Below are 14,729 nucleotides of genomic sequence, written 5' to 3'. Positions count from 1 at the left end.
CTTCTCCAAACCTTCTCTAGACCGGGAGAGGATAGCCACCTTCTCCATACCTTCTCTGCCTTTCCTCAGCTTCAGCCAAAAATAAAGATTTCTGATGTGAAGAAGGAATGGTTTGGTGGAGGGCACTCAAATTTAAAGGAGGAGGGGGGTTGTAATGTGAAATTTCAACAACACAGTTCTATTTATCATGCCAGGCTCAGGTTTCTCATATATAAGCAACATTTACATTTTTTGGATTTTAAACTGGGGGCCTAAAGATTTTGCCTATTTTGAAAGGGTGCCATGACCGAAAAAAGGCTAAGAAATACTGTATTGGAGAATGTGGGCAGCTGTTGGCAAATATGTTGGTAAATGCAGGCAACTAGAGATGAGGGAATTTCTGAAATTGTGAAACCAACTTAAAATTTCAGAATTTTACAAATGGCTTTCCCATTAGGGTCATATGGGATCTAACCCAAACTTCAAGAGAATGATGCAAAGGTGTGCAGGATGGTTTGAGAGGCTCCTGACAACTTTGTCTGATGAGATGATGGGGCCAAAGAACAGCCTGAGCTACTTACTTATAACATGGATACTAAGATAGAAGAGTGGGACCTGATGGCACAGGAAGTGAATCTAAGGATGTCCAAGCAACAGCAGAAGCACATATAGGGCAGAAACAGCTTTTAAAGCAGCCATTGGTCCCTTAATCCCACGTGTCTTTTGGAATTCTAAACCACACAAAATAATACTGAAATTCTTATGAATTTAGCCATCCAAATCCATGAAATGCGGTCCAAATTTAATATTGTCCGATTTTGTTTGCACACAACAATCTCTTTAGGTAAGTTGTACATTACAAGAATTTTAGCTGATTTTATTGAATATTTGTACACTCTTCTGTAGAAGAATGCTTTACTATTTTTCAAACTGACTTAAGGCCCGTACACACGCTTTGATTTTCGGACGTCAATTGTGTTACGACGACCGATCGTCCGCAAATCTTATCGTTAGTACGGTGCTTTCGACAGCCGATTTCACTTTTTCGACAGACAAAAGCTGGATGTGCAGACTATAACATTTTTGGCGGATGTGAACTCAACGTCCGATTTTCGTTTCATTAGTACAGTTTTCGTATGAAAAAAATCGTAAGAGCAAGACTACGCATGCTCAGAAACGAAAGAATGCGTACAAAACTATTCAACACGTTACGTCACTTCTGATGTTGTATTCTGTCAAATTAAAATTCTCGTATTGTTAATAACCACTTCACTTTCAACATGAGACTAGCATGCCACAAAAATTGGACGTTCTGTCGTCCCAAAAAATCAAAGCGTGTGTACGAGGCTTAAGAATGAGGAAATCTGTATATGCAATCACCACCTGATCAGTCTTATTGTTATAATAAGGAAAGGAACACCAACACTTCAGATATAAGAGAGTGGTCAAAGTATCTCACCAAAAACCACACCTTTTTTGCAGAGGATGCCTATAATTTGACTTCAATCTCTGGGCAAACCTTTGGGAAAATTGGTAATAATATTTCACATTGGTAAATTACAAACTGGTGCACTGTAATAATTGTGCATTATTGTTAGAATTATAAAATTATTCACTCATCCACTAATCCCAGTCCATTCCTCACGTCAGCCAAAATTCCAAGTCCAAATGAAGGGTGCATTCTCCATTCACTGAAACGTATCGTTACACTATAGGTTTTTTAGACTGTTTTAACTGAATAAACCTAGTGCTTGGACTCATACTTTTGGGTGTGCCACTCATTCTTGTTCTTCCAGGGGCAATACACTTAAAGTGGTTGTAAACCCTCCACTACAACTTTTGAACTCCGTAATCTATATAGCACAGGCAGCTGAACGCTGCCTGTGAAAGTTCACTTTTTTTTTTGTTGCGATAGAAATCGTCCTTCAATGTGCAGTGACGTCAGCCACGCTTGTGCATTGCGTATATCGTTTAACGGCACACCACATGTGCCGTTTCTGTCTCCTCTGCATGCCGGGTCATTATCTTACACTGTGTACGGCACAGAGGGAAGCCTCACAATGCTTCACTCTGATCCTCTCCTTCCTGGTTCTCCCTCTTGTGACTGTGTCACCATCATGGTCTTAGCTCTGTTGCCGTAGTAACAGCAATCAAGCTAGAGGCTCGAGGCTAGTAAGGGTGGAAATGACGTCCACAAACGATTCAACGTACAGGAGTATGAATGGCGCGGCCAATACCCAGAAGACACTAAATAATAAAAATGAGAAATAAGGTATTTGCAAACCTCGTTTTTGAGAAATTTAAATGTGTGTGGCTTAGTAATCATTTACATTATTTATATATTTAAAACAAAGAAGATAAAAGTTACAGGGTTTATTTCCTCTTTAAGCTCTTTAAAGAATATATTGCCAATGCCAGTACCTTGGACTGTAATGGAAGCTCCATCCGAATGTCTGTGGTACATTCCATAGTGGAGCACTTGTTTTGTACATGCGTATTTCCCAGTCTTCTGCACATCCATATTTCCAATAAGGAATTCATCTATATAAGTCCAGTCTTGAACGACAACGTCGTCTTTGTAGAATATTGTCTGTCCCGCATCATATTGAGGAAGATGGCGACACCTCAAAGTTATGTTATCTCCTTCGTGAACATAATATGGAGTCTGTAGGATCACCCAATCTGAAACACACACAAGGGAGGCCTGAGATAAGTAGCTAATTCAAAGAACACAACAAAGATGTTAAAGCATATCTATGGTCAACTTATATAATCATATGCTAATTTCCAGTTATTTCTAGCCTACTCCTATTAATTTAAACAATCTTGAAGTTTGGAAACTTACCTTTTGAAGATCCTCACACATTTTATCCTTGATTTCTGTGATGCAAATTAGCTATTCCCCGTGGAATCACAGCTTGCAGACAGCAAGGTACCATGTTGTGTTGCGTTTGAGATATATATATATATATATATATATATATATATATATAGATAGATAGATAGATAGATAGATAGATAGATAGATAGATAGATAGATAGATAGATAGATAGATAGATAGATAGATATAGATTTATACAGTGGGGCAAAAAAGTAATTAGTCAGCCACCAATTGTGCAAGTTCTCCCACTTAAAAAGATGAGAGAGGCCTGTAATTGTCATCATAGGTATACCTCAACTATGAGAGACAAAATGTGGAAACAATTCCAGACAATCACATTGTCTGGATTTTGAAAGAATGTATTTGCAAATTATGGTGGAAAATAAGTATTTGGTCAATAGTAAAAGTTCATATCAATACTTTGTTATATATCCTTTGTTGGCAATGACAGAGGTCAAACGTTTTCTGTAAGTCTTCACAAGTTTGTCACACACTGTTGCTGGTATGTTGGCCCATTCCTCCATGCAGATCTCCTCTAGAGCAGTGATGTTTTGGGGCTGTCGCTGGGCAACACGGACTTTCAACTCCCTCCAAAGGTTTTCTATGGGGTTGAGATCTGGAGACTGGCTAGGCCACTCCAGGACCTTGAAATGCTTCTTACGAAGCCACTCCTTCGTTGCCCGGGCGGTGTGTTTGGGATCATTGTCATGCTGAAAGACCCAGCCACATTTCATCTTCGATGCCCTAGCTGATGGGAGGAGGTTTGCACTCAAAATCTCACGATACATGACCCCATTCATTCTTTCATGTACACGGATCAGTCGTCCTGCTCCCTTTGCAGAGATACAGCCCCAAAGCATAATGTTGCCACCCCCATGCTTCACAGTAGGTATAGTGTTCTTTGGTTGCAACTTAGCATTCTCTCTCCTCCAAACACGACGGGTTGTGTTTCTACTAAACAGTTTTACTTTGGTTTCATCTGACCATATGACATTCTCCCAATCCTCTTCTGGATCATCCAAATGCTCTCTAGCAAACCTCAGACAGGTCCGAACATGTACTGGCTTCAACAGGGGAACACGTCTGGCACTGCAGGATCTGAGTCCCTGGCGGCGTAGTGTGTTACTGATGGTAGCCTTTGTTATGTTGGTCCCAGCTCCCTGCAGGTCATTCACTAGGTCCCCCGTGTGGTTCTGGGATTTTTGCTCACCGTTCTTGTGATCATTTTGACCCCACGGGGTGAGATCTTGCGTGGAGCCCCAGATCAAGGGAGATTATCAGTGGTCTTGTATGTCTTCCATTTTCTAATTATTGCTCCCACTGTTGATTTCTTCACACCAAGCTGCTTGCCTATTGCAGATTCAGTCTTCCCAGCCTGGTGCAGGTCTACAATTTTGTTTCTGGTGTCCTTCGACAGCTCTATAACTCCATAGTGGAGTTTGGAGTGTGACTGTTTGAGGTTGTGGACAGGTGTCTTTTATACTGATAACAAGTTCAAACAGGTGCCATTAATACAGGTAATGAGTGGAGGACAGAGGAGCCTCTTAAAGAAGAAGATACAGGTCTGTGAGAGCCAGAAATCTTGCTTGTTTGTAGGTGACCAAATACTTATTTTCCACCATAATTTGCAAATAAATTCTTTCAAAAATCAGACAATGTGATTGTTTGGATTTGTTTCCACATTTTGTCTTTCATAGTTATACCTATGATGACAATTACAGGCCCCTCTCATCTTTTTAGGTGGGAGAACTTGCACAATTGGTGGCTGACTAAATACTTTCTTGCCCCACTGTATATCTATATATATCTCTATAGAGATATATATATATATATATATCTCTATAGAGATATATATATATATATTATATATATCTATATAGATATATATATACACACGCTATATTACCTAAAGTATTGGGACGCCTGCCTTTACACGCACATGAACTTATATGGCATCCCAGTCTTAGTCTGTAGGGTTTAATATTGAGTTGGCACACCCTTTGTAGCTATAACAGCTTCAAACTTGCTCATCCATGTCTTTATGGACCTTGCTTTGTGCACTGGTCCAAATCATTTGGCGGAGGAGGGATTATGGTGTGGGCAGATTAGGGTGGTAATGAAACTCACTTATCTGCATTAAATTAGCCTCAGAACCTGTGTAATTAATATGTGTTCGGGTTTAAAGGGATGAGGTGGCAACTCTAATTGTTTTCCAGGGGTTGGGCTTGGCCCGTTAGTTCCAGTGAAGGGAACTCTTAAGGCATCAGCATACCAAGACATTTTGGACAATTTGATGCTCCCAACTTTGTGGGAACAGTTTTGGGATGACCCCTTCCTATTCCAACATGACTGCACACCAGTGCACAAAGCAAGGTCCATAAAGACATGGGTAAGCGAGTTTGGGGTGGAGGAACTTGACTGGCCTGCACCTCAACCTGATAGAACATCTTTGGGTGAATTAGAGGGAGACTGCAAGCCAGGCCTTCTTGTCCAACATCAGTGCCTAACTTCACAAATGCACTTCTGGAAGAATGGTCAAACATTCCCATAGACACACTCCTAAACCTTGTGGACAGCCTTCCCAGAAGAGTAGAAGCTGTTGTAGCTGCAAAGGGTGGGCCAACTCAATATTGAACTCTACGGACTAAGACTGGGATGCCATTAAAGTTCATGTGCATTTTTGGTAATATAGTGTATGTATAGTAGATTTTCTGATCTCCTCAGACTTACATAGAAGAATCAGTTTGTTTGTATTAGAAGCAGACAACAGGTTACTTTGAGTGTTTGAGTGATTATGGCTTTAAGCCATAATCATCAAAATTAAAAAAAAAATGCTTGCAATATATCACTCTGTGTGTAATGAATCTATATAATATAGGAGTTTTACTTTTTGAATTGAATTACTTAAATAAATCAACTTTTTGATGATATTCAAATTTTTTAGATGCACCTGTAATGGTTCAATTCACAAAGATAACATTGTCTGCATTTTTCCATTTAATTGAGGTCACTGTTACTTTTTTATTTTATCCCAACAATACTAGGTTAAGAATTATGCCGCGTACACACGAGCGGAATGTCTGTTAGAAAAAGTCCGATGGGAGCTTTTCATCGTATATTCCGATCGTGTGTATGCCCCATCAGACTTTTCCCTTCGAAAATTCAGATGGGCTTAGATAGAGAACATGTTCTAAATTTTTCCAACGGAACTAATTACTATCGGGAAACCCATTTGTCTGTATGCTGTTCCGACGCAAAAATGACGCATGCTCTGAAGCAAGTACGAGACGGAAGCTATTGGCTACTGGCTATTGAACTTCCTTTTTCTAGACCCGTCGTATGTGTTGTACGTCACCTCGTTCTGGACAGTCGGACTTTGGTGTGACCGTGTGTATGCAAGACAGCTTGAGTGGAATTCCGTTGGAGAAACCTTCAGAGTTTATTCGGCAAAACCGCTCGTGTGTACGCGGCATTAGAGTTTATTTTTATAACAATTTTTATGGACTGCTTTTACAATTGATTTAAATTACCGTATTTATCGGCGTATAACACGCGCCGGCGTATAACACGCACCCCAAGTTTAGGAGAGAATTTTAAGGAAAAAAAATTTTTAGGAGGGAAGTTTAAGGAAAAAAAAACTTACATTAAAATGCCCATCAATGCAGCCTTATCTGTCCATCTGCAGCCTTTTCAGTGTCAGTGCAGCTTTGTCAGTGCAGCCTTGTCAGTGCAGCTTTGTCAGTGCAGCTTTGCCCCAGTGCAGCCTTGTCAGTGCAGCTTTGCCCCAGTGCAGCCTTGTCAGTGAAGCTTTGCCCCAGTGCAGCCTTGCCTCAGTGCAGCCTTGCCCCAGTGCAGCTTCGTTAGTGCAGGTCTGCCCCAGTCCAGCCATGTCAGTGCAGCTTTGTGCACTCGGTGTAGATTCAAAAAATGGCGCCGAGACTGCAGGGAGCCGAGATACACATACTCGAGTGTTCTCGGCTTTTTCCGGCGCCGCCGTCATGCCCAGTCCCGCCCCTGGACCTGTGTTATGTCCATCATAGGGCGGGACTGGGCGTGACTGTGAGCGGCGCCGAAAAAAGCCGAGAACACTCGGGTATGTGTATCTCGGCTCCAATTTACAAGCTGACCTCAATGCTCTGTCTAATTGGGCGACTATGTGGCAGATGAGGTTTAATGTTGAGAAATGTAAAGTTATGCACTTGGGGGCTAAGAATATGCATGCATCATACATGCTAGGGGGAGTACAACTGGGGGAATCTGTAGTGGAGAAGGATCTGGGGGTTTTGGTAGATCATAAGCTCAATAATAGCATGCAATGCCAAGCTGCGGTTTCCAAAGCGAGCAAAGTTCTTTCTTGTATTAAGAGAGGTATGGACTCCAGAGAGAGAGATATCATTTTGCCCCTGTTCAAATCATTAGTAAGACCTCATCTGGAATATGCAGTTCAGTTTTGGACACCAGTTCTCAAAAAGGATATCGGGGAACTGGAGAAAGTGCAGAGAAGGGCAACCAAACTGATAAGAGGCATGGGGGAGCTCAGCTATGAGGAAAGATTAGAGGAACTGAATTTGTTCACTCTTGAGAAGAGGAGAATAAGGGGGGATATGATCAACATGTTTAAATATATAAGGGGTCCATATAGTGAACTTGGTGTTGAGTTATTCACTTTACGGTCAACACAGAGGACAAGGGGGCACTCTTTACGACTGGAGGAAAAGAGATTTCATCTCCAAATACGGAAAGGTTTCTTCACAGTAAGAGCTGTGAAAATGTGGAATAGACTCCCTCCAGAGGTGGTTCTGGCCAGATCAGTAGATTGCTTTAAGAAAGGCCTGGATACTTTCCTAAATGTACATAATATAACTGGGTACTGACATTTATAGGTAAAGTTGATCCAGGGAAAATCCGATTGCCTCTCTGGGATCAGGAAGGAATTTTTTCCCCTGCTGTAGCAAATTGGAGCATGCTCTGCTGGGGTTTTTTGCCTTCCTCTGGATCAACTGTGGGTATAGTATTGGGTATATTGGATTGTACGTTTTTTTTTTTTGTTTTTTTTTTATGGTTGGACTGGATGGACTTGTGTCTTTTTTCAACCTGACTAACTATGTAACTATGTATGTCGGCGGCGACCGCGGCAATTGCCGCGATCGCTCCGATGACACAGAAATCGGCGGGGATCGGCCTATAACACGCACCCACGATTTTCCCCTGATTTTCAGGGGGAAAAAGTGCGTGTTATAGGCCGATAAATACGGTAATTAGTTGTGGAATGCAGCCAAGCTCACTGGTCATACACAAGTAAAATTTCATTCGAAAATGTTGGTTTTCGGAATGTTTCGTTCGACTTTCTAAAGGTTATTGGGGTTAATTCGACAATTATATTTAACTGTAGAGATAAGACATTTTAAAGGGACAGAATGGTAAACTTTTTACAAAGAAAGAAAATTCTAATGGCCCGTACACGCGGTCGGACTTTGTTCGGACATTCCGACAACAAAATCCTAGGATTTTTTCCGACGGATGTTGGCTCAAACTTGTCTTGCATACACACGATCACACAAAGTTGTCGGAAAATCCGATCGTTCTAAACGCGGTGACGTAAAACATGTACGTCGGGAGTATAAACGGGGCAGTGGCCAATAGCTTTCATCTCTTTATTTATTCTGAGCATGCGTGGCACTTTGTCCGTCGGATTTGTGTACACACGATCGGAATTTCCGACAACGGATTTTGTTGTCGGAAAATTTTATCTCCTGCTCTCCAACTTTGTGTGTCGGAAAATCCGATGGAAAATGTCCGATGGAGCCCACACACGGTCGGAATTTTCGACAACACGCTCCGATAGGACATTTTCCATCTGAAAATCCGACCGTGTGTACGGGGCATTACTGTGAATGTGGATTTCAGAAATAATCATACATATTTTAAAGCGCATGTTTTAGGCACGCAAGAAATATGTCTGGGATTCTATTCCAGTAGCAGGGCCAGATGAATTTTTAAAGTCTTTCAAACTAAATTATTTGACTCAATGATGGCAATATTGAATGGCAAAAACAAACAATTTTTTCAGAATTTGTGTATGAACATTTGAACAAAATTCTACTGGTGTGTGGCCAGCTTTCTGATGAGGTAACAAGGATGTTATCTGATGTTTTTAGATGGTTATGGCCCTAAACCTATACATTCCTTCACAAATTACCAAAAGAGGTTATATGTGTTTGTTTTTCTGCTCTTCTATATAGCCATACTTGAACCCTAATGCCGCGTACACACGATTGGATTTTCCGAAGGGAAATGTTGGATGTGAGCTTGTTGGCGGAAAGTCCGAACGTGTGTATGCTCCATCGGACAGTTGTTGTTGGACTTTCTGCCAACAAATGTTGGCTAGCATGTTCTCAAATTTTCCACCAACAAATGTGTGTTGTCGGACTTTATGATCGTCTGTACAAGTCCATCGGACAAAAGTCCAAAGTACAAAAACGCATGCTCAGAATCAAGGACGAGCCGGAAGCGCTCGGTCTTGTAAAACTAGCGTTCGTAATGGAGATATCACATGACTATTGAACTTCCTTTTCATCGGCTCGCCGAACGTCTTGTACGTCACAATGTTTGTAATTTGTGTGACCGTGTGTATGCAAGACAAGTTGGAGCCAACACCCTATGAACAAAATTCCATGGTTTTGTTGTCGGAAAGTTTGATCGTGTGTACGGGACTTTAGGGTTCATTTACACTTGCTTCGACTTAAACATACATTAAAGTGCCTACTGCTTCAACATGCTTTTTGGTGTGTTTTTGATGTTTTGTGATGCTTTTTTGAAGCTTTGATAAAGCTTGGCAAATGCCCTATGTGTGTTGGTTTTTTCTTTTTGCTTTAAAGAGGTCCAGTAGAACCTCGGCTCAGTAGTCCCCCCATTTCAGCAGATCCCCAGTTCATTAGTACTCCTGTTCAGCAGATCCCCAGCTTATTAATACCCTCATTCAGCAAATCCCCTGCTTAGTAGTACCCCCAGCTCTGTTGATGCCCCACTTAGTAGTAACCCTCAGCTCTGCTGATCCTTTGGTTTGCTGATCGTTCTCTCTCTCTGGTCCCCACTCCCACACTGTTCATCATGTGTGACATCTGCTAGTTTCTCCTGCTCTGGTTCCCCAGCTCTGGTGATCCTCTGCTGCTCAGTCCTCTCTTTCTCCGGTCTCCGTTCACTTTCTGCTTTAGTGTTCCCATGTTGCACACCATATGTGCTGCCTGCTAGTTGCCCCAGTTCAGTCTGGACCCCACTCACCTTCCTGCTACTTCATGCTGCACACGCTGATCCTTCTCTCTCCGGTCCCTGCTCACCTTACGCTATATTGCTTCCACGCTGCTCATCACGTCTGACATCTGCTAGTTTTTTCTGCTCTGGTCCTCCAGATCTGCTGATCCTTTGCCACTCAGTCCTCTCTCTCTCCGGTCTCAACACACATTCTGCTACAGCGTTCCCATGTTGCACACCATGTGTGCCGCCTACTTGCTGCTCCACTTCAGTCTGGACCCCGCTCACCTTCCTGATGCTCCATGCTGCACAACAGATGTGACGTCTGCATCAGACGTTCTTAGAATATATACACATGAACCAGAAGTGACTGCTGATGACATCTTCCCAGTTTGCTTGTTGGTTTCCAAGTGCTTCTTGGGATATCTCATACCTGCAATACCTCCAAACAAAAGCAAAGCTAAAACTAATTAAAAGCCCCTCAAATCTTCAGGTGCTGTAAGTGAGCGTTGTCATGGACATCTATGGAGGCTTTGGAGACACTTTGAAACACTAATGCCGCGTACACACGAGCGGACTTTTCGACGGACTAGGTCTGGCGGACCGGACTCCATCGGACAATTTGACCGTGTGTGGGCTCCAGCGGGCTTTTTTTCCCAAAAGTCCAATGGACCTAGAAATAAAACAGTCTGGTCGAAAAGACCGCTCGTCTGTATGCTAGTCTGACGGACAAAAACCGACGCTAGGGCAGCTATTGGCTACCGGCTATGAACTTCCTTATTTTAGTCCGGTCGTACATCATCACGTACGAATCCGTCGGACTTTGGTTGATCGTGTGTGTGCAAGTCCATTCATTCGAAAGTCCGTTGGAAAGTCCATCGGAAAGTCAGTCGAAAAGTCCGCCGGACCTAGTCCGTCGCAAAGTCCGCCCGTATGTGCACGGCATAAGAATGCGACATGGGTATAGTTTTTGAAGCAAAGCAAAGCAAACATAACATATGAGCAAGACTTTAAGCTAACCATTTCACTTAAAAAAGTGTGTCCAATTGCACACTTTGATGCGTAAACAAGCCCTAAATAACAATTTTTGGTTGGTCATTTTATAACTTTTAAATAAGCATTTGTGCCTTTAAGTGTACCTGTGCCCTCTACAAAGCTTATAAATTGACCCATGGCCTGTAGAGTAGACATAAGTAAGGGGCTTGCACACATTATTGTGTTATTTGCAGAGTTTCTTAAAACCTTGGATGGCTGAACTCTAACCTACCCTGCTGATCCTATACACCTGCTTATCAGCCACTAAGTATGTTGCTTGGGCATCTGTTTTCCCCAAAGGCAGACATAACGGAGCTAGGGGCAAGGCCTAAAATGCGGTACTGCTACTACTAATACTGGACACAGCTTGCATAGAGCTTCCTGGGTTCCTTTAATGATGCAAGCAAGTCAACGTTCAAACTATGCCAAACCCAAGAGTCTAAATGCAGGGGAAAAGAAAATATTTGGAAAAGTATAACCATAAGTGTATATTGCGATATCAGAACTGAACTTACCATTGCTAACATCCAACCTAAGTGCATCACTTCCTTTAGTATATTTGGTCCAACAACGGTAATCCCCCCCGTCTCTCATTTCTGCAGAAGAGATGGTGACAATCCTCCTTGTCTGCACCCACTCACCATCTCTGTACCAGTAGTATGCAGCATCCTCTTGGAGGATAGACTCAACATTACAGGTCATTACTATATTCTCTCCCTCGAATACCTTGTTCACGTTCGGAGTGAAGGTCACCACTGGTTTTGCTGCAGCACCTAGAAAACATCAGATGCATCTCAAATTACTGAAACAATTCTTTGGTCTTGTAGAGCATTTAAATTGTCAACATAAGAATAAATTTGACCATATAAAGCCATGGCATGAGAAAATTTAAAGTGTTACTGCAGGCAACCAGCCCAATACATAGATAAGCTGTTTGACCTGCAAACTAGATTTGTATTCCTTTCCAACCAGCCCCGGGATGTACCCAACTCTGCCACACAGTAGAGCTCTGTCTGGTTCCCTTTTCCTTCCTTCAACCTGTGATTGGACTTTGCACTCTACTCCCTATCAGTATGCTCCTTATTAACACCTGAGCACTGCAGCTGATTGGCTCCTTCTGCTTATAGGCAGGTGCCTAAAAGTTATTTGCCTTGTGTGCCAAAAAGCTAAAGTGTGGTTATGTGGTTATGTAAGGGTTTAATGTGTGTCATAGTGTGCCTTCCCTCTGTATGTGTCACTTCCATAAGAGATATAGGCAGGAGGAGGTAGGACTTTGTAGGGTGTTTGGGTCTATGGAGGTTGAGAGAAAGACCATACATGTGGGATGTAATCAGCTGTGGAGTGGAGGTTAACCCTCAGTGGGACCCCCTTATGGGACTATGGACTGAAACTTTGTTACCCATTCCTTGGAAGGAGGCCTAACTTAAAGTATGAGAACCACAGCACAGACCATGCACAGCATTTAACAAAAAGGGGAATGTGAAATGCCATGTTTGCATGACTGTACTGCTCTGTTAACTTGATTGAAAACATTGAAAGCTGTATGACCAACTACTTTTATTTAATAAAATAAGTTCTGGTTAAGTGACAATGTCTGGTCTGATTCACTTGATGAAGAGAGATAAATTGTGTTCCTACTGTGTATTGGTGAACTGGGGAGCAAAGTGTACAATTACAAGTTGATCTTTTGGGTTATGAAGTGAGGAGTAATAAGAAGTAAAAGCAGTGAGCTTGGGAGAGAAGCAGTGGTGGCCGGTGATGGAGGTTCTATAAGAAGGGTGGTCTGGCACTTGGTGCATCCCACTGAGCAGTTGAGTCCCTATCTTGGAGCCCACTGCAGAACGGAACCCTCCAAGGCTTCTCTGTGGGTTGAACTGGATGGACTTGTGTCTTCTTTCAAACAGACTATGTAACTATGCAACTTTGTAACTTGGCCTATGACCATGGTGTGCGAGGCATCACAAAGTAAGTGTGGTGGCTCCCCTCTTTGTCTTCTGGTTTACTTGGTAAAGAGAGAGGAAGAGAGTGTGCTTCTACAGTGTATTGGTGAACTGGGGAATGAAGTACACAATTACAAGTTAACCCTTTGGGTTATGAAGTGAGGAGTAATAAGAAGGAAGAGTAACCACCTTGGGAGAGAGAGAAGTGTTTGCCGGTGATGGAGGGTCTTTATATAAAGGATGGCTTGGCACTTGGTGTATTCTACTGAGCAGCTGAGTCTCTATCTTGGGGCCCACTTCAGAATGGAGCCCTCCCAGGTTCTCTGTGGGTTAAGAAGGACATTATGGTCATGGAGTGGCCTAGCCAGTCTCCAGACCTTAATCCTATAGAAAATTTGTGGAGTTGGCAAGCGACAGCCAAAAAACGTTAAAGTATAAGTTCGCCTTTACAGAAAAAATCGGTAACGAGAAATTACACAGGGCCCTCTCCTCACCCCCCCCCCGGTCCCGCTAAACTGGAGCGCGGTAATCTCCCCTTCTGACACCTCGTATAGCCGCCTCACCGGTAGGGGCATTAGAAATCCCCTCGGCTTAATCTCAAAATTGTACCTCGTCAGGAGCTACGTTTAGGAGCATGCTAATTGGCCAACCAATCAGAACCCGCGTAGCCCATCCTATCACCATGGGCAAAGAGGAGAGAAAGCTGCAGGAATTTCAAATCCCCTGACTGGTAAAACGGCGATACGATGTGTCAGAATGGATGATTGTCGCTCTCCAGGTTAGCAGGAGCGGGTACGATGGGGACAGGGCGCAGTGTAAGTTCACCTTACCGATTTTCTGTAAAGGGGAACTTACACTTTAAGGATTTAGAGAAGATCTGTAAAGAAGAGTGGACCAAAATCCATCCTAAGATGTGTGCAAACCTGGTCACCAACTACAAGAAACGTCTGACCTCTGTAAGGGTTTCTCCACCAAGTACTAAGTCATGTTTTGCTTAGGGATCAAATAATTATTTTAGTCACTGAACTGCAACTCAATTTATAACATTTGTATTGTGTGTTTTTTCTGGATTTTTGGTTGATTTTCTGTCTCTATCATTTAAAATACACCTATGATAAAATTGATAGACCCTTCATTTCTTTGTAAGTGGGCAAACTTACAAATTCTGCAGGGGATTAAATAATTAATTTCCCCACTGTATATATATAAATATATATATATATATATATATATATATATATATATATATATATATATATGTGTGTATATATATATATATATATATGTATGTGTGTATATATATATATGTGTATATGTATATATATATATATATATATATATATATATATATATATATATACACTGTATATAGATTTATTTATTTTTCTCTATGACTGTGTTATATTTTGAAAAGAAGACTCACCCACAATTCCCAGTACAGAGGCTGCAAAAAAAAAAAAAAATATATATACATTAATATGTGCTCATAAAACAGCAACCGTATTATTTACTCAAGCTTAATACTTTAATGGTAAATTGAGTAAGCTCAACACTTATCCCCTGTAGACATGATCGGACATTGATCGGACATCCCGACAACAAAATCCATTGGATTTTTTCTAACAGATGTTGGCTCAAACTT

The 14,729-nt window shown here is 41.9% G+C and overlaps 1 protein-coding gene across 1 annotated transcript in view; it reads right to left on the bottom strand.

Moving 5' to 3' along the window:
• The window catches only part of LOC141116643 (immunoglobulin superfamily member 1-like), a 138,496-nt gene that overhangs the window by 107,146 nt on the left and 16,621 nt on the right, over positions 1-14,729 (bottom strand). Inside the window, exons 2-4 of the mRNA XM_073609035.1 lie at positions 14,511-14,531; positions 11,663-11,920; positions 2,401-2,661 (exon numbers count right to left, since the gene is read on the bottom strand). Of these exons, the coding sequence (XP_073465136.1) occupies positions 2,401-2,661; positions 11,663-11,920; positions 14,511-14,531 (540 nt within the window). The remainder of the gene's footprint in view (positions 1-2,400; positions 2,662-11,662; positions 11,921-14,510; positions 14,532-14,729) is intronic.

This window comes from Aquarana catesbeiana, linkage group LG13 (assembly GCF_042186555.1).
Source record: "Aquarana catesbeiana isolate 2022-GZ linkage group LG13, ASM4218655v1, whole genome shotgun sequence".
NCBI classification, from domain to species: Eukaryota; Metazoa; Chordata; class Amphibia; order Anura; family Ranidae; genus Aquarana; species Aquarana catesbeiana.
The sequence above is the reverse complement of the archived record's forward strand: the minus strand, read 5'-3'. Positions and strand labels throughout refer to the sequence as shown.